The sequence below is a fragment of the Natrix helvetica genome (assembly GCF_964273705.1).
Source record: "Natrix helvetica genome assembly, chromosome: 3".
NCBI classification, from domain to species: Eukaryota; Metazoa; Chordata; class Lepidosauria; order Squamata; family Natricidae; genus Natrix; species Natrix helvetica.
The window spans coordinates 51,552,933-51,578,050 of NC_138549.1; the positions used below are offsets into that span (position 1 = coordinate 51,552,933).

General features: G+C 38.9%; 1 protein-coding gene across 1 annotated transcript in view; it reads left to right on the forward strand.

The window, feature by feature from the left end:
- Positions 1 to 25,118, forward strand: part of PTCHD1 (patched domain containing 1) — a 194,721-nt gene that overhangs the window by 104,618 nt on the left and 64,985 nt on the right. The window contains exon 2 of the mRNA XM_081947987.1: positions 15,927 to 16,587. Within this exon, the coding sequence (XP_081804113.1) occupies positions 15,927 to 16,587 (661 nt within the window). The remainder of the gene's footprint in view (positions 1 to 15,926; positions 16,588 to 25,118) is intronic.

The window sequence follows — 25,118 nt, forward strand, 5'->3', positions numbered from 1 at the left end:
TAAATGCTTCTACTGGAGAGGTACCATTTACTCATTGGCATGGTAGGAAACCTGATTTGAGCTACTTGCACATTTTTGGAGTTCCTGCATGGGTGCATATCCTAGCACAGATCAGATTAAAGGACAAACTCTGCAAGGCAATTAATTTTTGTTGGTTATAATTCAAACCATAGATCTTATAGGTTCTGGGAACGTGGGACAATTAAGATCCATCACAGTGCAAATCCTAAGTTTTTAGAGCATGTTGATTGGGATAAACTGGAAATAAGCAATGATGAGGTAGTAATTGAAACCCGAGTAGATTAAAAGAATGTATCAGGAATACCAGAAACGTGTGATGAAGGGAAGGAGTCTACTCAGGAGGAGGAAATGAAAAGTCAGGATGAAGTGATAAAGCAGGAGGACATTCAGGATAGTCCACCTATAAGTCCTGAGTTACCCAGAAGGTCAACCCGTGTAACGCGGTCACCAGATAGGTATCAGGCATCTGTTGCATGTAAGGTGGATAAGGTACCTGCTACATACCACAAACTGACTGCGTATCCAACTGAGGATAAAAAAGTAAGGCAAGCTGAAATGAATAGTGAGTTTAAGTCATTGCAGGATTTGGGAGTGCTTGACAAGACTGATTTACCTTCAAGTAAATATGCAAGGGGATGTAAACGGGTACATAAGCTATGATTACTGTTACTTTAAATGCTTAACAGATGTAATTGGCTTGTTACCTCAAGCAGCCATAAGAGGGAGCCAGAATGGTTGTTAGATTTCTCTCTGTTTTGTTAGCTGCTGATCGTGGATACTGTTTGATACTGCTCATGAGTTATTGAGTCTTGCTACTGTTTAGCTGTTTTGTGTGTTAAACTGAGAATATTGATAACTGAATTACTGAACCGTGTATGACTTGGACTGATAACTGGACTCTGAATACTTCTATATTTCTATATAGTAAACTACAATATTTTTATACTATTCAGTGTGTCTGTATCCTGGTTTGTGCATGTTATTCCATATCACTCTCATTACGCTTCTTTGCATACTCGCTCTCCTAACGGGGAGCTTAATTACTTAACACAGACCAATTGCCACCGTACCGGCTATATAATTGTCCCATCATTTGATTCTGGATGCGCCGCTCCCTGTGGGTCATTTGTATTCAATGTCAGACCTGGAGTTGGCCACATTGCAGGACTTTTTGGACAAAAACCTCACTCAGGGTTTTATCAGACCCTCGACTTTGCCATTGTCTGCCCTGGTCTTGTTCGTCAAAAAGAAGACCAGAGATTTGAGACTCTGTTGTGATTACTGAAAACTTAATTCTATCATGGTGCGCAATTGATATCCTCAGCCCCTTATTCCTAAACTGTTGGAGCGGCTCAGAGAAGCTAAGGTGTTCACCAAATTGGATCTCGGTGGAGCCTACCATCTTGTCCAGATCCGACCCGGGGATGAATGGAAAATGGCATTCGGCACTAGGTATGGGCATTTTGAGTACACGGTCATGCCCTTTGGGCTGACCAATGCCCCTGCCATCTTCCAACATTTTATGAACGACATCTTCTGGGACCTTTTGGACCAGTTTGTCGTCATTTATCTCAATGACATCTTGATTTACTCATCCTCCCAGGAGAGTCAACGGCAGCACCTATGCCTACAGCTCTGTGAGAATCGCTTGTATGCAAAACTGGAGAAGTGCCAGTTTTGGCAGTCCACCATTGAGTTCCTGGGACATTGTATCTCTCCCAAAGGCATTGCGATGGAGCCGGGCAAGGTGGAGTCTTTGCGTAGTTAGCAACCTCCTTGGACAGTGAAGGATGTCCAGCGACTCCTCGGGTTTGCCAACTACTATTGGACCTTTATCCCCGGCTTTGCTTCCCTGACTGCGCCCCTCACTCGGCTCCTGCAGAAAAATGTTGTGTTTCATCGGGGGGGGCCTGAGCACCACACGCTCCAGGCCTTGAAGCAGGCCTTCATGAAAGAGCCCATTTTGAAGCATCCTGACCCCCACCATCCATTTGTAGTGGAGGCGGATGCATCCGATATCGCTGTGGGAGTGTTGTTACTTCAGGTTCACGCCTCCGGTGGTACCATTTTCCCTTGCGCTTATTACTCACGGAAACTCATTTCTTCCGAGCGCAATTATACCATTTGGGAGAAGGCGTTAGTAGCCATTAAGGTGGCGTTTGAGGCTTGGAGGCATCATCTAGAGGGAGCGAGGCATCAGATTGAAGTCCGAACGGACCATAGGAATTTGGAATTTCTGAAGACTGTGTAGAAATTGAACCAGCGCCAGATCCGGTGGTCTCTTTTCTTTGCACGGTTCAATTTCCGTGTGATGTATTGGTGGATGTCCTATCAAGAAAACTCGAGTATTCGTGCACCAAAGACCCGATTCCACCCCAGATAGTTTTGCCCGTGGAGTCCTTCTCCGCGGTTCAAAAGCCTGTAGACTTACGGCCCCAGATACAGGAAGTGCAGTGGTATGACGATTGGCTGGAACAACGGAAGGCAGAGGTGGGGTCTACCTCCCCATGGTACCACTTTTGTGGTACCAGGATAGACTATGTGCCAGCGGGGCCCTTTCAGGGATTTATTCTATCCCAGTGCCATGATAATCTGCGGCGGGTCACTTTGGCCTCTTCAAGACCTTGAATCTGGTCTCCCGTACCTTCTGGTGGCCTCGATTGCAACATGACATACAATCTTATGTCATGTCTTGTGTATGGTGTCGGCAGGCCAAGTCAGTGATGGGAGCCCCTCCAGGGCTGCTTCAGCCATTGCCGACCCCGGAGAGGCCCTGAGGGGCCATTTCTATGGATTTCCTGACAGACTTGACTCCATCTTCTGGATTTACCATGGTGTTCGTGGTGGTAGACATGCTGATGAAGATGGCGCATTTTATCCCGTGTTGGAGATTACCAATAGCCCGCATCACTGCCCGCATGTTTATCCAACATGTTTTCAGGCTGCACGGTCTACCTGACGGTCGTGTCGGACAGAGGAACACAATTCACAGCCTAGTTTTGGAAAGGGCTGATGATGACTTTGGATGTCAAAATCTGCTTGTCCTCAGTGCACCATCCCAAAACCGACGGAGGGATGGAGAAAGTGATCTTGGATCTTGGAACAGTACTTGCGCTGTTTTTTTAAAAAAATGTATTGGTTTTTAAAAAAAATATTCAAGGAAAGGGGTAATGGATGAAGTACAAATTTTGACAGTTACATTATGCAGGAAATGGCCCTCCCCCCCCCCCATTCTCATAACTTTCATTTACTAATACATTAGTTTGTTATTACTTAATACTATTTTGTCAGCATATAAACTTTTATCTTAAACTAGTTTCAATCGTTTTATATCACACAGATTTTCAAGTTCATTTTTGTGATCTGAGTTTTCTCAATGTTGCCTCTTCTCCCCCCCCCCCTGGCAGAGCTCCGGCACCTCCCGTGTCCTGTATGTCCGGTGTAGTATCATCAGGTTTATCTAGGCGGACTTTATTTTTTTCCATGAAGGCCTCAGCCTCAATGGTTGTGTTAATTCTAACTCTCGTGTCCTCCCAGAATATTAGCATACCTTCTGGCAGCAGTCATCTAAACTACACCCCTTTCTGGTATAATTTATTCACTAAGAGCGAATATTTTTTTCTTTTATCTCTAACTTTCTTTGGGATCTGTTTCAGAATGGCTATTTCTCTATCCTTGTATTTTAATGTTTGCCCCCTTTGTGCACTCAGAATCTCGTCTCTCGTGGTCTTTCTAAGAAATTTGATGTGTACCTCCCTTGGAACATTGTGTGTTGTAGCATATGTTGAGTTTACTCTATAAACCAGGTCCATGTCCCACCCCATCTGTTGTCTGTCTTTTTTAATATATTCAGCCAATAAATTTGCCATAATATCCCTCAAATTTTCATCATTAGCCTCAATTACATTTTGAAACCTAAGGAAAAAAAGACATTCGTTCAAATTCCGTTTTTATCTGGTGGTTCTCAAGTTCTTGATTTCCTTTCTGCACCCCCTTCACCTCTCTCCTCATCTCAGCCATCCCCTCCTCCAAAAGTTCCAGTCTCTGTGAGTTTTGGATCACATGGTCTTTATTCTCTCTGAGCTGCTCATTCATTTCTTTCAATTGATTTTTTAATTCCTCCTGCCCCTTTAAGAGTTGTTCAAACATCTGTTGAAAGTCCACCTCAGAGGGCTTTGGCTGAAACAAAGAAGTTAGTGTCTGTTGTCCGCTGGGGCTGGACGTTGAGGATGTTGGGGCGGAGCCCGCAAATCCCGGCTTCCCCGGTGGTGGTCTTTTGGGTGGCATTGTGGTAATCAAAGCTCAGAGATAAAGATGTCAGTACAGAGAAGAAGCAGCTGGGGAGGTGGGTAGCCGAGAGAGAACGTGAGGCAGGGAGCCCAGACAAATGGGGACCTAGGCAATAAAGCAGTAAAGTTCTTTGTTCCAAGTCCAGGATAAAATGTAGCACGAGACTTCTCTGAGTGCCACGGAGACAAAGACAAGATGCCAGCAACTTCTGTGGGTGGAGTCAAATTTCAAAGTACATGAAGACAACGGAAGTGTGCCATCTTGCCCTGCCAGCTCCGGGATCCAAAGGCAAAAGTTTTCAAAGTTTTCAAAATAGAACAGATCATCACCTCATTTCACAATTGCAATAAAGGAAATCTGCTGTTTGCTACGAGGGTGATTCCATTCCAGGGCTCCCCCCCCTCTTCTGGGGGCAGGGAGCAAAACAGTTTCAAGCCGTTTGTCCAAGGGGGGGGGAAATCCCCCTCCCTCCAATCACACTTCCCAGCCACAAGTTGAAAACCTTTCCAAAGAGCTGACAATCTTTTTATTTTCATTCAGTCATCAAAGGGAACGGGGGGAATCTCCATCTCACCGCACAGCAACTGCATCCTTCGAATCTTGGGTTTCATCCGACTGCCTCAACACGAAGACGCCGCGGCGCCTCCTCTCTTGCTTCCCGGTGCCTAGGGTGATGCAGGGCCCCCCCGGCCACTGCCGACACAGGGGATCCCCCGCTACGCCGCCCCCTCAGCAGGAGCCCCTCCAGGGTATCAATAGGGAGCTAATGATAATAGACAATCTTTTTGGGGACAAATGATAAATTGATAAAGAAGATTTATAAATTCTTATTGGACTATAAGATGGAAGAAGAGCAGGTTAAGGAAACAATGATAGCATGGGCAATAAATTTTGGATACAATATACAACTGGAAAAATGGCAAGAATTATGGGAAAGAAATAGAAAAATAACATTGGCAATACTATACAAAGAAAATTTATATAAAATGTTTTATAGGTGGCACCTTCCACCAGTGAGATTAGCAAAAATGTTTAGAAATTTATCACCAAAATGTTGGAAATGTAATCATGAATCAGGCACATACTACCATATATAGTTATGTAAAAAAGCAAAAGATTGTTGGCGGAAAATTCAAATATGGCTGACAGAGTTAACCAAAGAGTAAATAGAATTTAAACCGGAATTATCCCTTCTCAGAATTATATATGAGAAATATAGCAAATAATACATATTTTAACAGCAGCAAGAATGGTCTTTGCCCAAAACTGGAATAACGGGAATTCCACTAGAAGAGGAAATGATTAGGAAAATTCTAACTTGCATTGAAATAAATAGATTGACGTGGGAATTGAAGAATAAAGGTGAAACAAAATACTACAAGACATGGAATAAATTTTATTGATGGTTGAAACAGAAAGGAGGGACCTACAATAAGAAATGATCAAGATGTTTAGAATGGAAAATTAGAATTATGCATGTAATTATAACAGAGTGAGACTGGATAAGATAAAATTGAAAACAATATGGATAGACGTAAGATGTCTTTAAATAAGCAAAGTGTTTATGATATCTAACTTATGTATGGCAAAGACAAAGCCAGGATGGTTACATTGTGTCCAATGTTTTATTGTGTGTTTAATAAACTTTTTTTTTAAAAAAAGAGAGAGCAGTGACGTTGAAGGAGACCATAATTTCTTCCTTATTGATTTTGGTGTGTTTGATGCATTTCAGAAATTGTTCTGGGAAGTTTATTTCAATGGGATAGTTTGAGAATGTGTCCAGCTCAAATCTAACTGCTCAGAGCAGAGCTTTGGAAAGGAAAAGATAAATTTGAGCATTATCTTGTTTCTCTGCTTAGCTGTTTGGTTTCCTTTCTTTCTTCCTCAGTTGTGACATGATTCTTCTAGGAGAATATTAATTAACCACAAAAAGAAAAGTCAACCAAGCAAGTGTTAGGGAGTGAAAAGCCTCAATAAGGCTACTAATAATGAAGAAGGTACAGCAGAAGTAGAAATTGTCCAAGTTTACTTCCTTCCAGATCATCTGATTTAGTAGCAGGAAGAATAAAGATACTGAAGGACTGATGATTTAACCCAGCCTAGGATATGTTTTTGATGTTTAATACCCATAGTCTGACTTGTTCAGTATTGTTGACAGAGGAACCAGTGCAATGACAAATAGCAATAGCACTTAGACTTATATACCATTTCATGGTGCTTTACAGCTCTCTCTAAATGGTTTACAAAGTCAGCATATTGCCCTCAACGATCTGGGTCCTAATTTTACTGACCTCGGAAGGATGGAAGGCTGAGTCAACTGGGAACTGCTCAAAATCGAACTCCTGGAGTGAGTTAGCCTGCAGTACTGCATTCTAACCAATGCACCACCATGGCTCTAGTAGTGATTATTATAATTAATATGGTTGGTTGCATAGTCAGTCAGATGTTTAAACTGGATTTATCATTTTTATCCATCTCTCAAGTCCTTCTCAACCATCTCAGATCAGCATATGTTGGTATTTGATGCTGTCAAAGATATTGTGGCAGGATATAAGCTTTTACAAGTAAATCTGCCTTTTGCAACTGACTTATGGTGATCTTGTCAATGCCAATGGTGTTCAAGTGGTGCTTCAGTTGTTTTGGGATTGCACCCAAGGTGCCTATTACTTTAGTTATTGCCACAGTCATTCTATTTCTTTTAATTATGGTTTGTCACACAGTCAGCCAGAGATTCACACTTTTTTGTCCACTTATCAAGTACTTCCCAAGGAACTGAGATAGGTAGATGTGGATGTTTGATGATGTTACAGATACTGTTGCAGGATGTAAACTATTCCAAAGAAAGATTCCTTTTTCAATTAACTGATGGTGAATTTGTCAATACTGATGATGTTCAAGTGGTGCCCCAGTTGTTTTGAGATTGTACCCAAGCAGTGGTGGGTTCCGGATCCCATTGCAACCGGTACAGTTGCAATGGGGCCTGGCATCCTCCACATGAATGCGTGCTCTTACCCTCCAGCGACATCTCCACGATGCTCCAGCTGCTCGGAGGAGTGTTGCACAGGTGCTGTACGCGCCGTGCACATTGCACTGAAAAGTTTAAAGACAGCTAAGGATAACAGGCGGGCAGGTGGGCCCTCCAGAGCACCATACTGGAATGGTACCCAGTGCTCTAGGCAGGCACCAGTATGCCCGTACTGGGGCGTACCGCCTGCAACCCACCACTTTACCCGATGTACCTATTGGTGCTACCTTTGCTTTCTTTTACATAGTCATTCTATATTTACAGGACTTATATTTTGTTATATTCTCCAGTTCTTTCAATTCTATTCTGCTGTCTCCAGTTCTTTCTGTTCTCTTCTGCCATTTCCACTATCTAGACATTTTTGTCTTTCTTATTGACAATTGTTAAATCTGGGGTGTTATGTGGCAGGTGCCTGTCTGTTTGAATTCTAAAGTCCCAGAGCACTTTAAACACTTCATTTTCTATGATTTTCTCTATTTTCCCACCAGTTCTAACTTGCAGGTAAATGGTATTTTTTGCAGATTTTCCAATGTACCATTGTTGCTACTTTTTTATGCTATTGCTGTGCAAAGATTAAACTTCATCTAGGTTTTTTTATTAGATATTCTTATTATGGATGTTTTTGATTATATATGGTGGATATTTTATGGTTGATTATTATGATAAACTACTGAGAGTTAATTTTTATTTATTTATAATTTAGATTACAAAAACTGCTCTACTCAGCTTTTGGAAGCTTTATTGAGATACCATATATGAGCTGATCTGTAACTTTTCAAATGCACAATAAATAAAGTTTAAACAACAAATTAATTACTATAAAATATTACGCTATATGTGATTTATGTCCAAACTAAACAAATCCAAGATCTAACACAATGTCCCTTGAATTTAATAGGACTTACTTGGAGAACTGTATATAGAATTTACATCTGAAAACACTGCTAATGTTCAAAAGAAATATTTATATGGTGAACAGTAATTGCCATTAACCAGAATGAAAGCATACTTTATTCATGTAGGTTTCATGTAAACATCTTCTTTAAGAAAGAGTAATTAAATATCTTTAATGCAGTAAAATCAATTGAGATATAAATATTCAGTTATTTCCAAAGCTTATTATGCTAACTGAATTAGTTTCAACATAATAAGAAAGCTTGAAAATAATATTTACCATATCTTTTTTTTATTCAGTAAGGTTTTATGTTATTGTATAAAATACAGGGAAGAGAAGGAAAATAGGAAATTAAGGGAAGGAAAGGGAGCTGGGAAAAGGGGGTGTGAGATACCAAGGGAAAGAGAAAAAGGAAGAAAAGGGCATTGACTTCCAACTCTTCTTAGCACAGTACAAGATAAACACACTCCAATCTCAACTTTTTGCTTTCACACATTAATATATACCGTATTTTTCGGAGTATAAGATGCACCTTTTGCCTCAAAAAAGAGGCTGAAAATCTGGGTGCATCTTATACATCGAATACAGCATTTTTTGCCTCACAAAGCCACGTCCCCTTCACAAAAATGGCCATGCATACCCTTAAGGAGGCTTTCAGAGATCTCCTAGGGGCTGGGGAGGGCAGAAATGAGCATAAAATGGGCCGTTCCCCCTCCTGCCCCCAGCAGCACTCTATAAGCTTCCATAAGGCTATGCGTGCAATTTTTTTGACAAAAAAACGGGCCCGTTTATGCAACAAAAGGGACCGTTTTTTGCTCATTTTGCCCCCCAGAGCACTCTGCAAGCCCCCCCAGGCTATTTATGCCCTTTTTTAAAAAAGAGGGGGCCCGTTTCCACGAAAGATGGACTGTTTTGGGGAGGTTTGAAGAGTGCAAAACTTACCCCCCTTTTTTTGAAATAATTTTATTGGTTCTTAAAATTCTTGGGGGGAAAGGGTAGGTGGATATACAAAAAAAATTTTTTTTGGCAGCTCCATCGTGCTAGAGGTAGGAATCTCTCCAATTCTCACAACTTTTTACAGAAAAAAAAACAAAAGATAAAGATAAGCAGAAACAGCATCTTATTATACATTGTATCAACCATGTGTTCAATCATCTCTTTTGCCACTTTCTAATATATCAACAATTAAAATGATATTCCAGATGTATTTATTTTTGTGACCTGAGCCTTTCCATTATTGTTCTCTCCCCCCTGTCCCCAGGCGGAGCCGCAGCCCCTCCCTCCTTCATGTCTTGTGTTTTGTCACCTTTTTCACTACATATTATATTTCCGTCCTCTAGGAGGGCACTATGTTTTTTAATGAAGGCCTCTGCCTCCACGACTGTGTTAATTCTAATTCTGTTTCCCTCCCAGAAGATCAGCATTCCTTCTGGCAATAACCATCTAAACCAAATTCCCTTATTATATAATTTCTTTGATAAGGAGGAATACTTCCTCCTCTTATCTCTTATTTTTTTCGGAATTTGTTCAAGAATGGCAATTTCTTTATCTTTATATTTTAATGGTTACCCCCCTCTGAGCCCCTAGAATCTCATCCCTCGTGGTCTTCCTAAGAAATTTAACATGTACTTCCCTTGGAACATTATGTGTTCTGGCATATGCTGAATTAATCCTATAAACCAGATCCATATCCCACCACAACTGTTCTTTATCTCTTTTAATATATTCTGCTAAAATTGTACTCATAATATCCTTAAGATCTTCATCTTCTGTCTCCGGTAGGTTCTGGAATCTGAGAAAGAAGGACATTCTTTCAAGTTCTATCTTTCCCATAAAATTTTCCAATTCTATATTCCCCTTCTGGACTGCCTTAACCTCCTCCCCAGTCCAGCCGCGCCCTCCTCTAGCACACCAATTCTCTGTTTATTTTCTGTTATTTGTTGCTGCACATTTTTAAGCTCATCTCTAAAATCTGCTACTTCCTTTTTCAACTCATTTTGTCCCTGCATAATAACTTGAAATATTTGAGTAACAGATAAATCTTTTAAACTCTCTCCAGTCTTTTCTTGTAAAAATGATGAAATTTTTGTCTGTTGAATCATTGGACTGGATGCAGTAGAAGTTGGTGCCGAGGCTGCTTTGCCTGTAGGTGGTTTTCTGGGCCCCATTGTCTAAGTTCAGAAAGAGTAAAAATCTCTTGCAAAAGAAATGGCGTCGGTGAAGCGCGCAGCCGAGTGAGTCCAAGAAGACAGGCAAATCCAAAAGTGAAAATTGACCCTCTGTCACAGTTCCAAGCCAAGAAGTCGCTAAAAAAAAAAAGGAAATCAAATAGTCCAAATCCAGAAAGACCACATAATAGGAGAGGCTCCAAGAGTCCTTCAGGGGGTATAATATAAAGCCAGACTTTCTTCAAAGGTAGTTTCAAAAGGCAGACTTCATTTATAAGTGCGAAGAAGAAGAAGGAAGAAGGCCATCTTGGCTCCTCCTCGGGATCAGGAGCAGAACATAAAAAACTTCCATAAAACTTTCAAAACAACTCAGCAATCAGCTCTTGCAATTATGATATAAATATTTTCACATAGTTAGTTCAAGTGGCTAATTCAATTTTTTGCTCTCTATCTCCATTCTGAGATTGAGAGACAGTCCAAATGCCGCTTTGCCTGAGAGAGGTAGAAGAAAAAAAACAACCCCCCTCCAATCTTCCTACTTCAAACAGATTGAATCCACAACTTGTAAAAAAGCCACTACTCGTCAGTTAAAAGCAATTAAGGAGATTGGAGCAAATTTCTCACCTCCAGCTCTTCAGCCGCTGCATGTAGTTAACTCTTTCCTTCCAGAATCCATTCAGCAAAGGTGCTGTTATGCACCCCCTACACTCCCCGGCTCCTAAGGCGAAACTGGAGACCCCTCCCCATGGCTGCCGCCTATCTAGGGGGTTCCAGCAAGCCGCCCTACGGCAGGTGGTCCCTCCAAGACCCCCTGTGCTCCTAAAAGGAGCCCACTGGAGAAACGAACAGTGGACCAATGTCCGTTGCCTTCAGAAACCGGAACTGATTTCTTTTTTTTTCCCTTTTGGAAAACTCTTTAACTGATTGATGAGAATTACATTGATCAAGTGCTGTGCCAGCAGAAAGAAAGTCTTAGGTGCTGCAGATTGTCAGCGATTTCCTTCTCCAGCACATGGATAAATATACCTGGAAACATCTACCTACCTACCTACCTACTCTCTCTCTCTCTCCCTACCTATCTACTGTATTTCTCTCCCCACCCTCTATCTACCCACGTACCTACATACTCTCTCTCTTTCTCCCTACCCATCTCTCTCTATTTCTCTCTCTCTATCCCTCTACCTACCTACCTACCTACCTACTCTCTCTATCCCTACCTATTTATGGTATTTCTCTCTATTTCTATCTCTTTCTATCTCTTTCTATTTCTCTCTCTCTATCCCTTTATCTACCTACCTACCTAACTACTCTCTCTCCCTACCCACCTACTGTATTTCTCTCTCTTTCTCTCCCTCTCTATCCCTCTATCTACCTACCTACTTTTTTTTAAATTTGCCGTTTCAAAACCTTGGTATGTTTTATACTCAGGTGCATCTTATACTCTGAAAAATGCGGTAAGTAGCCATTTCTGTAACACCAAATCTTTCTAGTCAACAAAACCAAAGTCAAGTTTCACTTTTTTTCTTCACAAGTGCAAATTCCAGAAGTGATATCCGAATAAAAACATATCTTCCTCTTTTAATAAAATAATCAATGTAACTATTCCTGCTTTATCTTTTTCTTCTCTGGAAGTTTTATCAAACACTTATAGGCCTTTGTTTTAATCACGAGATCCTCAACCTTGTTAATGTCCTTAAAGAAAAAGTTCCAAATTTGTCTTTTTTCTCAACGCTCTTCTTTCAGCTGGGCTGAGAGGTTTATATTTGAACCATAGTAGTGAAAGTTAATATCAAGTTCTTCCAAAACAGCGATAAACTCCTCTGGCATTTTCAGCTACTTACCGTATTTTTCAGCATATAGGCACCTTTTTGCCTCAAAAAAGAGGCTGAAAATCTGGGTGTGTCTTATACACTGAATACAGCATTTTCTGCCTCCCGAAGCCCCACCCCTTCACCAAAATGGCTGTGCATACCCTTATGGAGGCTTTCAGAGAGCTCTTGGGGGCTGGGGAGGGAAAAAATGAGCAAAAAATGGGCCATTTTTGCCCCCCAGCCTCCAGCAGCCCTCTATAAGCCTCCATAAGGCTATGCATGGAATTTTTTTTGACAAAAAACAGGTCCATTTTTGTGAAAAACTGGCCGTTTTTGGCTTGTTTTCCCCACCCCCACCCCGCCAGGAGCACTCTGCAAGCCCCCCCCCCAGCTATTCATGCCTTTTTTTTTAAAAGACCCATTTTCGCAAAAAACGTGCCGTTTTTGGGAGGTTTGCAAAGTGCAAAACTTTTTTTTTCCTTTTGGAAAGCTCTTTAACTGATTGATGAGAATTACATTGATCAAGTGCTGTGCCAGCAGATTGTCAGCGATTTCCTTCTCCAGCACATGGATAAATACACCTGGAAACATCTACCTACCTACCTACTCTCTCTCTCCCTACCTACTTGCTATATTTCTCTCTCTCTCTCTCTCTCTCTCTCTCTCTCTCTCTCTCTCTCTCTCCCTCTATCTACCTACCTACTCTCTCTCTCTCCCTAATTACCTACTGTATCTCTCTCTCTCTTTCTCCCCCTCTTATCTACCTACATACCTACATACCTTTCTCTCTCTCCCTACCTATCTACTATTTTTTTTCTCTCTCTCTCTTTCTCGCTCTCTATCCCTCTACCTATCAACCTACCTACTCTCTCTCTTCCTACCTACTGTATTTCTCTATCTCTCTCTATTTCTCTCTCTCCCCACCTACCCACTGTATTTCTCTCTCTCTCTCTCTCTTTCTCTCTCTCTATCCCTCTACCTACCAACCTACCTACTCTCTCTCTCTCCCTACCTATCTACTGTATTTCTCTCTCTCTCTCTCTATTCCTCTACCTACCTACCTACACTCTCTATCCCCTACCTACCTACTGTATTTATCTCTCTCTTTCTCTATCCCTTTATCTACCTACCTACCTAACTGCTCTCTCTCTCTACCTACCTACCTACTGTATTTCGCTCTCCCTCTCTCTCCCTCTGTCTACCTACTTTTTTTTTAATTTGCCTTTTCAAAACCTTGGTGCGTATTATACTCCAGTGCGTCTTATACTCCGAAAAATACGGTATGAAGTTGCCCCAGCAGTTTGGTAACATTCTCCACATGTTTGCATTGCAGAAGTAATTTGAGAGGATTTTTATCATCAGAGAACAGCTGGTCAACAATTAGTGTATTTTATTTAGAGACCTTTCAAATATATCTCTAATATTTTGCTCCACTATCTTGGCTTCCTCTTTTAATCAGTATCAGAAGTTTTAGCCACGAACAGCTAAGAAGGTCAAGCTACCAGTTACTGTAATAGTAAACTAAAATCATAGCTTTCAATCTTTATCTTTCTCCATCAGCTTTTTTTTCTCACCACACTTCCTTATTTTGCTTGCCTTGACAGCCTTCTTCCTTGTTCTTTGAGACAAAAATAATTCCCTAAAATGGCACAAGTCTTCAAAAAGGCTGTAGCTAGAAAGAGCCTCTTTTTAAGTTGACTTTAAAAAGATTAAAAGTCGTTGAAGATGATTAAGAAGAGAAAAGCGTAACTTTGACGGCATAACCATTTGAAAGGTGAATTTCAAAACAGTGAATTCTTCAATCCCAAGCAGATTGCAGCCCCTTCCTTCCCAACTTTTGGCATGCAGATAGCTTTGGAGTTCAACTCCAGAAGCCGTTTGCTGGCTTACAGCTATATTGGAGCAAAGCGCGTGTGCAGTGAACCAGTACCAACCGGTACAGGAACTGGTGTGTTCAGTTAGTCAACTTCCCCAAAGTGAATATTTACCATTTCTGATTTTTCTACATTAGCTTTCCAGAGCTATGATGTAAAACAAAATAGAGATCATTGCTGCTGCAGTAAATAAGTCTGGATTATCTATTTCTTCTGTTTATTATCTAAATAATCCCAAAATAAAATAATAATAAAAAGTCTATAAAATGTGTTAAATATATATACACCAGATACAATGATTCATTTTCAAAATGCTTCCAGTTCTTTGTATTCACATTTGACTCACATAGTAATATAACCACTATATCTGATTAGTACTGAGTTGGGGGACCAGAAGAAAATTCAAAGCTCTGGGCTGCTCTATATGTCTATCCAAATTCATTAAAGGGAAATCAGTAGAGATTTGGAGTAAGAATGTAGACCATATAAACGTGTACTAGCTATTCACTTAGCTTGAGAAAGGAGAACAAAAACTCCAGTTGGGACATTTAAAAAAAATCTTAATTCCTCACCTCAATATTCGAAAGCTGTTTGCAGAGCTATCATTTCTAAACTATAATAAAGAGTAATTCCTAGCTAATCATACTGCTCAAGACTTCAAAAGCTTTAATTTAGTTCATGTCTGCCTTGGAAGCCTAACAGCTCTGTGAAATTTTTTATAGGTCGTTTAACGACTATTTGGAATTATCATGATCTCAAAAAGGATGCTTTATGGACCATAAAGCACTTCTGGCCATTGTAAAATGTCATGCTGCCCTCTCCCACAGCCACATTACTGCAGTTCAGACACTTGGCATCTACTTCACATTTACAAATGGTTGCAATGCTTCACAGTCACATGACTGCTATTTGCTACTTTTTTGCTGGTTTCTAACAATAAATGCCCATTTGAGAGAGAAGGCATTCAGATTTATGACTGCATGATTTGCTTAACAATTGTGTGATTCAGAATTACAATAATGTGATTCTCTTAACAACATAACAGTCATAAAATTATGCCCCATCACATGGGTGCCTTAACTTACAACTGAAATTATGGTTCCAATTGTAATCATGAGTCAAGAACTAATGGTACAGTATCTTAAACACAATAATCCACCTTCAAAGGACTTCTACCACTTTGGGTTGCATATTGGTCAATCTATCATTCAGGGACTACATAGTAAGGTGACCACCTAGCAGGTCCTTGGATGGGAGACTATCAGAGAATATCAGGGCTGTAGATTAGACTGGAGAGTCAGAAAACATCTTGAACAAATTGATATGCTGTTGCCAAGTGATATACATGGATGTGACCATGCATTAACCATGGATCTATTTTGATTCAAACACAATTGTAGTTAATGGTATAGGAACATTATTGATTTGTTTCATTTTCTTTTAAATAAGAAGCAGTTTTGATTTGATTGCAACAAAGTTCTTTCTTGCTCCTAATAGAGAGAGAACTTCTGAACTGAAACTTGTTTGCTTTCTTAATGATGGGGAAAGTCTATTTGTTTGTATGAAAAGACAGAGCAACGAATTGAGACCCAGGGTGTTTCTTTTGCCAGAAGTTAATTAGGTTGTGCAAAATAGTTTTGGGGAATGGTAACAATACTTTAATGCATTTTTTTTAATTTTCAGAGAGTACTTATTACTGTTTTGTTTATTAAATCCTGCTTGCTTGGGTAGATAAGAAAAAACATTATGTTGTTCTAATTGCCACTGCTGTTCTGTTGCTATAATGCAAAATTATCAGATGATAAATAATATGTGGTTTTTTTTTCTCTCTCTCCCTTGTAGTTGCATTCTGCTGTGACCAGAATCCAAGTACAAAGACCTGGTTTCAATTACACATTTGCTCATATCTGCATCCTAAATAATGACAAGTCCTGCATAGTGGATGATATTGTACATATCCTGAAGGAACTGAAGGCTGCTCGCTTGTCTAATCAAACTAATTTTGCTATCAGATATCCAATCACACACTTAAAGGATGGCAGGGAAGTATATAATGGGCACCAGCTTGGTGGAGTCACTGTGCACAGCAAAGATCGGGTAAAGTCTGCCGAAGCCATTCAGCTTACCTATTACTTGCAGGCAATCAATTCCTTAAATGACATTGTAGCAGAAAAATGGGAATCCAACTTCTGTGACACAATAGAACTTTTCCAGAAATACAACCGGAATGTCACAATGTATCCTTTCACTTCATCATCCCTTCAAAAAGACTTCCAGAAGACAAGTAGGATATCAGAACATTACCTAACCACAAGCCTAGTCCTTGTGGTAACCTTGGCAATGCTCTGTTGTTCCATGCAAGACTGTGTCCGCAGCAAACCTTGGCTTGGCCTCCTTGGCTTGTTAACTGTGACTCTGGCCACTCTCACTGCAGCTGGAATCATTAATCTGACTGGTGGGAAATATAATTCTACCTTCCTGGGAATTCCCTTCATCATGTTAGGTAACTATATCTCATTCGGTTATTACTGTGGATTTATCTGCAATATTTATTTGATCTACTCTATTATGGCAAAGTAACAAAAACAAAAGAGGACATTGTGAAGTGCTCTAGCAATTTACTAGCCCTCTCATTTTGTTTATCATTAGCAATCATTCATATTTGGGATACATTATTTATGCTTAATTTGTTGTCAATAAATTTTCAGAAATTGTCTATCAGTATCTGTGTTTACTTTGCTATGGCATATTCAACGTTACTCCCTTCAAAATACAAGGAATTTAAAGGGGGGGGGGGTTAGATATACCAAAACCATCTAATCTAGTTAAATTCATGTAGGAGATATGTCTAATCCATGCCACTCTAAAAATTCTCCAGCTCACTTTAAAACCCAGATCTGAATTAAATTTGAAATAGTAGAGCTCCATTCATTGAAAGTATAATATGAAAAGAACACAAATGCTATAGTTTGTCTTATTTTTATAACCAACCTAAATGGGATGAAGCATCCAAATTTCATGATAGATATGGGGAGTTGTAGTTCATTCCTTTAAATGTTTTGTTTCTAATTGCCTCCAATTATGTTGTTTTAAGAAAGAGTGTAAAGTATTTTGTGGTGAAACACTTGCAATAGATTTTCTGAAGGAAAATGTATTCAAAAGGACTTCCTAAATACTGTAGACTTTATTGTTGAAACTTGTATTGAAAGTATAAAGGAGTAATTCTCTGCCTTTTCCATAAAATAAATCAACCATTCAACTAGGTTGTGGTGAAACACTTGCAATAGATTTTCTGAAGGAAAATGTATTCAAAAGGATATATACTTCTTAGAAAATACAATCTCACAAACCCTCAGGATTGGGAACTGTAGAACAGAGTATTGCAAAGGTTATCTCTGAGTGCCAAAGATATGTCCACCCTCTCTGAACTCTCTGAGAAAATTTGAATTAGTGGATTGGGGCTGTATTATGGTAGAAAGAAACATCAGAACTAGCTGTGTTCTTTGGAGTTCTTGGTGCTATCTAAGCTTGGTTGTTTACTGAGATATTCATTAACCAACTAGGTGACATCATCATCACCCCATGATATTATTAATTGGATAATGAAATGTCTGCAAGTAAATATCCAGACTCAGACAGCATCAAATACGCCACAATTCAACTCCAAACTATACATGTTCTCTTCTAGTAATTCTGATAATTGGAAATAGAAACATGTTCAGATTTCTGTTGCTTTATTGTTCTGAAGACTTAATAATACTCTAGTATTAGCTGTGGATTTATTTCAGACCTGTTTGGAACATAATGTAATAAAATTGGAATGATGTTAGTGCCTATGTATGTTATAAATCAAGAAATATAAATAATAGACTTGTGCTAATTGTACTTCAGAACTTATAATTACATTAGTTGTAGATTTGGACATAGGTTTATTGTGACAATTTGGCAGGTTATTTGTGATAGAGGTTGGAAGCTAGCATTGCACAGAGAAATTTATCAGTGTCATGAAGCAGGTGGGCAATCTGTAAGATTGCAAGGAGACACTCAAGTGTGGAGTATATGCTGTTGCAAGTAATAGAACTTGTATTTGCCATCTGCAGCTAAATTGGTATTTCACCTTATTTGTTTGATCGTCTATCAGCTGACCAGTAGTAGCTACATATACTTTAAAATCACCTACCAAATCAAGAATGATTCTATGTCACGTGGTTATGTTCATCACCAACATTTTGCCTATCCTAGTGGTGATGTGAATAGAAATTGCCACCTGATGCAGAAGTTGCCCTGTCTGATGTTCAGCTTATTCAAGAGAGGGAAAAGAAAATGACAAGAAAAAGGTGCTGTTGTCTCTCCTCTCCCATAATGCTATCTCTTCTTGACTTGTTGCCTCTATTGTTAATAGCAGTAACTGTTTTTTAGGCCCAGGAAATTGCTGGTACTATACTAATCTGCCTTCTCTCCTGATATATTGATACTTTGAAATAATTTAAAACTTTAGTTCTGTTGCCTAGTCTCTTGGCAAAAAGAAACAACTGCCTTAACATTTTTAACGTGCTTTATACTTATTTTTGTATATTCCAAAACACTGTGGTGAAAATTTTGTCTACTTCTGATTTATATAACTAACAGGAAACTGGATTTTGTCCTTGCTCCGTTTTAGGACTGTTCCTCCATACCAGTTTAAATTGTTTAAATGTCACTCTGGCCACAGATTGTGAGTGGAGTTTTGTGGAATCCCAGACCCTCGTCTTTTGCCAAGAAAATTGAAATTCATTCAAAATTGCCACATTTTGTCTCAGGATAGATAGTTGATCTTAATTCAGTGTATGCTCTATTACCATTTATAAAATATTGTTTCTGCTGAGGAGGAGGGTTAACTTCCAGTTTTATGATTCTTATAGAGTCAACGTGAGGCTTCAAGGGAGTCTTTATTTAGTAAATTATAAGGAATAGAAAATAAGCTGGGCCATTAGCATATTTTTCCCCACAACTATGAACAACGTAAACAATACCTGAGAAAGATATGAGAGAGAAAAATATACTTCAGTACAGAAATTGTGGTTGGCTCACATACATATTTTGCACATATTTTCTTATTAGAAAAATGGTTTATAAAAGTAGCGCACTAATCATCATACTTTAGCAGGATGCTATTGGCTTTTATTTTAAACAGACTTTTTAAAGAGAATAATAATAAATAATCATAGTTTTATTTTTTTCATTGAGATCATGAATGTATGAATAACATACAGAAAGATATTATGCTGATTTGCAGTTGTTTACTTTTTTAAAAAATGTGAAAGCAGTTCTCTAATTTCAGATTTGCAACCTACTTTACCTCTGAAAGCAGATTCTAGAGCTGTTTTCTATAATCTTAGGGAAGGAAAAAATCAGTTTCCTCTAATTTACTACAGAATACCATAATTTTGGATTGAAACTACTAAATTTATTAGAATTCAGTTGGACATGATTAATTGAAATAACTGAAGATGCCACCTGGAGAAATTAAAATCACCATGTTAAATAAGCTATACATGCTATAAATTTACATATATAGTTAGACACAAAGTCACAAGAGATAAGACATTTCTTTTGATACAAGGGGTTAAAACAAGGAGAGTTCTAAGTTTAAATGGGTGGAAGCTAATCAAAGAGAGAAGCAACTTAGAACTAAGGAGAAATTTCCTGACAATTAGAACAATTAATCAGTGGAACAACTTGCCTCCAGAAGTTGTGAATGCTCCAGCACTGGAAGTTTTTAAGAAGACATTGGATAACCATTTGTCTGAAGTGATGTAGAGTTTCCGGCCTGAGCAGGGGGTTGGACTAGAAGACCTCAAGGTCCCTTCCAACTCTGTTATTCTATTCTATTCTAAATGACATTTCAAAGTCACTCAGGCTATATTTTGTAAATCCCATACTTTAATTTTGCTGCTCCTCATAAATGTTAGAAAGCAAAAACTGCAGGACCCCAATTCATCTTTTGTCAAGAACATTATTAATTTGTAGCAGATTCAGTGCACTGATTTCATAGAGGCTTCAAACTGATATTTAATTTACAGTGCATCTTTATGCTTTAGCATAAGGAAACTCGTATTTTTTTCTCACATCTTGTACTGTGTTATACATCTCTCAGGAGGGTTTTATGACTTTTAAAAAATGGATTCAAATTAATATTAATATATATTAGCCGTACTTATTTCTTGCTTTTAATTGAAAAGCAGTTATAGATTCATCCTTTGCAGTAGGTATCTGTGGACTTTAGATGTGCTTAGTTGAAAATAAGGAAAGCAACCCTGGAGGTAAACATTGTTTTATGTCAATTCCATATTATATCCAGATTATAAAATAAATACCACATGGTCTAAAGGAAACATACTACAAGGATTTGTTGTTAGACATCTGATGCTTACATAAGTTCCATACATTGTCTGAATATAAAGTGACTGTGCTTTGATCAAAACTAAATCAGCTATATAAATCATATTATTTTCCCCAATCTGGATAAGGAAAATATATACAGATATAAATTATATTTTATTAATTTATGGACTTTATTAAATACAGATATTTTACTTGTATGATAAACTGCTAAAACAGAATTTTGGTTATGGCAGTTAAGTGATTAATTGATCCATTAATTGGTTGTGGAAGTAAAGGATGGGTGCCCAAAGTGAACAACACATGGGTCACCCATATTGATTGTTTAGACTCCACTAAAAGGTTAAAAAAAGGAGTCCCAGTGGATTTTACTGCAGTAGTCATCGACCATAGCGGGTGGTGCTTACCTCCATTTCAAGGCCATTGAGCCAGCACTGTCCAAAGACATTTATGCAGTCATGTGGTTAGCATGATGTCATGGAGCACTGTTAGCTTCCCACTGAAGTATCTATTTATCTACTCACATTTCCATGCTTTTGAACTGCTAGGTTGGCAAAAGCTGGGGTAACTCTAACATATTGAAACTATGCATGAACAGTTCATCAAAGGAGGGAAACTATTATGAAAAAAGCTAGCAATAATTGGGTTTTCAGGCATATCCTATCAATTGCATTACTTTTGAAATGAACATTGGAGTCTAGTATGATTGTTAGGTATGATTTTTTTGAACTGTGGTAGGTGGCATATGGCTGGAGGAATCTCATAAAGTAAAATCTCTTCTGGATTCAGTGCAACTCCTGGTGGACTCTGTGTTAATTTTTGGCGAATGAATTTGTTTGACATGATTGTTCATTATGTCTCAGTGTTAACCTCTGACCTTGTCAAAGAAAAGAAATCCAAACAGAGTAGGAAGTTTTTTTTCCCCTATCTCAAATCTTACTGAGCTTTTGCCACTTGGAGTCAACAGGACTGGATTGATCAACCAATATAATCAAATCTTAGCCAATTCAATGTATATCAATTGCAAATGGAAGGAACTGGAAAATCATCCTCACACAGAAATAGATTAGTGCTTATAAACATTCCCTTCATTTTTCCAACAGAAAATGAAGGGAAAAATACCCAACATGAAGTTTGGGTGAAAAAAATGGTAAATGAATAGGGAAACAAAAAGGGGAAATGTCTATGGAGATTTTCAGTCATCCAGGTCATAATTGTCTCAAAAGCGCTTTTTCAAAAGGCAACTGGATTGTTTTTCCTTGAGGAAGAAAAAGAATCCTCCAACCATCCAGTCATAACTGATGAAGCTTCTTGGATGAGAAGCAAAATGTCTTCTTCTTTCTCAAGGAAAAACAGTCCAGTTGCCTTTTGAAAAAACACTTTTGAGACAAAAAGGGAAAAACAAACCTAAATGGAAGTGAGGTAAAAAGAAGATTTAACTGGTGAAAAAAGAAAGGTCCTCTTATAACAAGGGTTATTCATTAGGCAAATAAACTTCAAGCATTGACTAGCTTTAACCTAAACTAATGTCATAGGAAAATTCCAACAAGAAACAAAGACAACAACACAAGCAATAATTCTTACTTTAGGATTGGATTGGATTTATTGGATTTATATGCCGCTCTTCTCCCAAGGACTCAGGGCGGCGTACAGCATTAAAAAACACATAGTACAAAAGTTAAAAGGAAATTAGAAACAGTCCAAAAAACAAACCCAATTTATATAACACTCACATTTTAAAAATTAAATAAAATTAACAGGCCAGGCCGGCTTGCTGAAAAAGCCAACTTTTTAGGGCGCGTCGGAAGGACCAGAGGTCAGGGATTATGCGAAGCTTTAAGATCAGAGGTTTATTATTTCTAATAATTTGGAACTTTAGAAATGAATAGATATAAAAGATATAATTGCAGTAATACACTTGAATTAACAATCCATTGCAATGGGGTCCAATGATATATAGCAAGTCCTACATGGGCTGCTATAAATTAAAGGACTCCAAGCTGATCTTGAACCCTATCCTTTATACTTTTCTTCTAACCACATGCATGCTTCACAACTTCACTAATTGTCATTTTCCATAAACACCTGTGTACATTACTTTCAGTTCCTCATTTCCACCCCTTGCAGGTGGTAGATGTGATTGATGAACAGCTTCACTAGCTTTTTTGCCAACGACAGCCCTGAGCATGCTGTGAAGTGGGCTTGCTTGGAAAACAAGTAAATGACTGTCCAGATTACTGTGTTTCCCCCACTTTCTGCAGGTTCTATGATGAAATCCATTGCAATTTCTTCCCAGGGTCAACTGGGACTCACAACTGGCTGTAGAGTTTTCCTAGCCTTGTTTTCATGGCTGCACAGGTAGCACAGCTTTTTACGTATTCTTCAACTTCTGCTTTCATCTTCGGCCACTAGAATTGTCATCTAGCGAGGTGTAGGGTCTTCAGAAATCCAAAGTGGCTGGCCAACTTTGAATCATGGCTGCGCTGTAGCATCTCTAGTCTCAAATTAGCCGGGTTTGGATGTCCCTTCCAGGCTAATGCATCTTGCACAGTCAAGATGTTTTTGTTGATGGTGAGCCAAGGATTGTTAGGCAGCGCTGCTTTCAATTCAGTGGTTAGCTTATCTTGGCCAGGGTCGGGCGGTCTCCTGGCTTGGCCTCTCATGGTGATTTATGCTGTGGGTTGCACAGGGAGAATGATGGCATGGACCACTTCCTCTCGGAGGCTGTCAAATTGCAGTTTCCTCAACAGTGCATCTGCCGGTATGTTCTTCCCTGCGGGGATGTACTTCAGCTCAAATTTGAATCTCTTGAAGTACTGTGCTCAGTGAATTTGCTTGGGAGATTATTTCTTAGGGGTTTTCAGAGCTTCGGGGTTTTTATGATCAATCCAGACCTCAAAAGGCACTTTATCCCATCCGATATCTGAGGTAATCCAGGGAGGTTTTGTGGAATTCACACTTCGTTAGCTTTGTGTAAAGCTTGGCGTCAAGGAGTTTTTTCAGAACTTGCCATACTAGTTTTACGTGCTCCTCCAGGGTTTCTCTAGATATGAGAATATCATCTAAATAAACGAGGACCCCTTTGTAGAAGTGTTTGTGCAGTACCTCATTTATTAACTGCATGAAGACTGCAGGGGCCCCTTCTAAATCAAAAGGCATGACTTTGAACTGAAAGCTCTCACAGGGGCATTGAATGCTGTCTTCCACTTGTCTCCCTCCCAGATTTGTATGCAGTAGTATGCCTCTCTTAAGTCCAATTTGGACTTACCCTTGAACAGGTGATTCAACATGTCCTTCATGAGGAGAAGAGGTGGAATTCAGAAAATTCTGACCAGTTCTGCAGAACCGGTAGTGGAAATTTTGAGTAGTTCGGAGGACCAGTAAATACCACCTCTGACTGGCCCTACCCACATCTATTCTCTGCCTCCCGAGTCCCAGCTGATTGGGAGGAAATGAGGATTTTCCAGTAACCTTCCCCTGGAGTGAGGTGGGAATGGAGATTTTACAGTATCCTTCCCCTGCCATGCAGAACTGATAGTAATTTTTTTTTAATCCCACCACTGACCCTTAGGGAGATTAAGCCTGTTTACCTTCCAACTAGAAAGGTTTATAGTTGGAGCATTGAGGGCTTCTCAGTAAGATTTAAAACATTGCTAGGTTGTTGTTTTTTATTGCAAGATGCTACATCTAAAGCCCTCTAAATCTTTTTTGAAGTGCAGAAATAAATATGTTGCATATATTGAGGATATAAATACTATTCCTATTAGCTGTGCCATCTAAATCAACATGCCAGACTAGAATCTTTCTTATTGCCCTTCTTCACAACATAGCCTCTGTGCTTTCACACTTTTCTCAAGTCTTTTAGATCTCATGGTTTTCCTTTGCAATAGCCTTTCACCCTGATGTTAAGACATATGTTCTGACAGTAAAATCCAAGTTTACTTCAGCATATAAAAATAAAAATTGAAGACATTCATGTAAAATAGAGCTCCATAATTTTTCTTGCCCACACATTTTAATTAAAGCAGTGAAGTTTTACAAAAATTAAAAATCCCATTTCAATGGTTTCAAAATGAATTAACTGTTCATTTCCTTTTTTATTTCCTTTCCTTTCAAGCATATCAGTAGTTCTTTTATTTTCCTTTTAGTTATCTATAACCAGATATACCCTCAATATTCACAGTACTATATGTCACAAGGAAAGGATTATAAAATGTAAAGGTTGAAAGGAAGCTTGTAACAGGCAGTTCTCAACTTAAAAAGTTCATTTAGTGACCGTTCAAAGTTCCACAGCATTGGAAAAAGTAACTATGACAATTTTTTCACAGTTGCATCTCCCAGATCATGTGATCAACATTCAGATGCTTAGTAATTGGTTCATACTTATGACCATTGCAGCATCCTGGGGTCACATGATCCCCTTTTGCAACCTTCTGACAAGCAAAGTCAATGGGGAGATTAATTTAACAACCTGGTTGCTAATTTATCAACTACAGTGATTCAGTGAACAACTGTGGCAAGAAATGTTGAAAATGTGGCAAAACTCACTTAACAAATGACTCACTTAACAGAAAATTTGGGCACAATTGTGGTCATAAGTTGAGAACTACCTGTACTTCCAATTTACAGTGATGAAATCCAATTCTACAACAG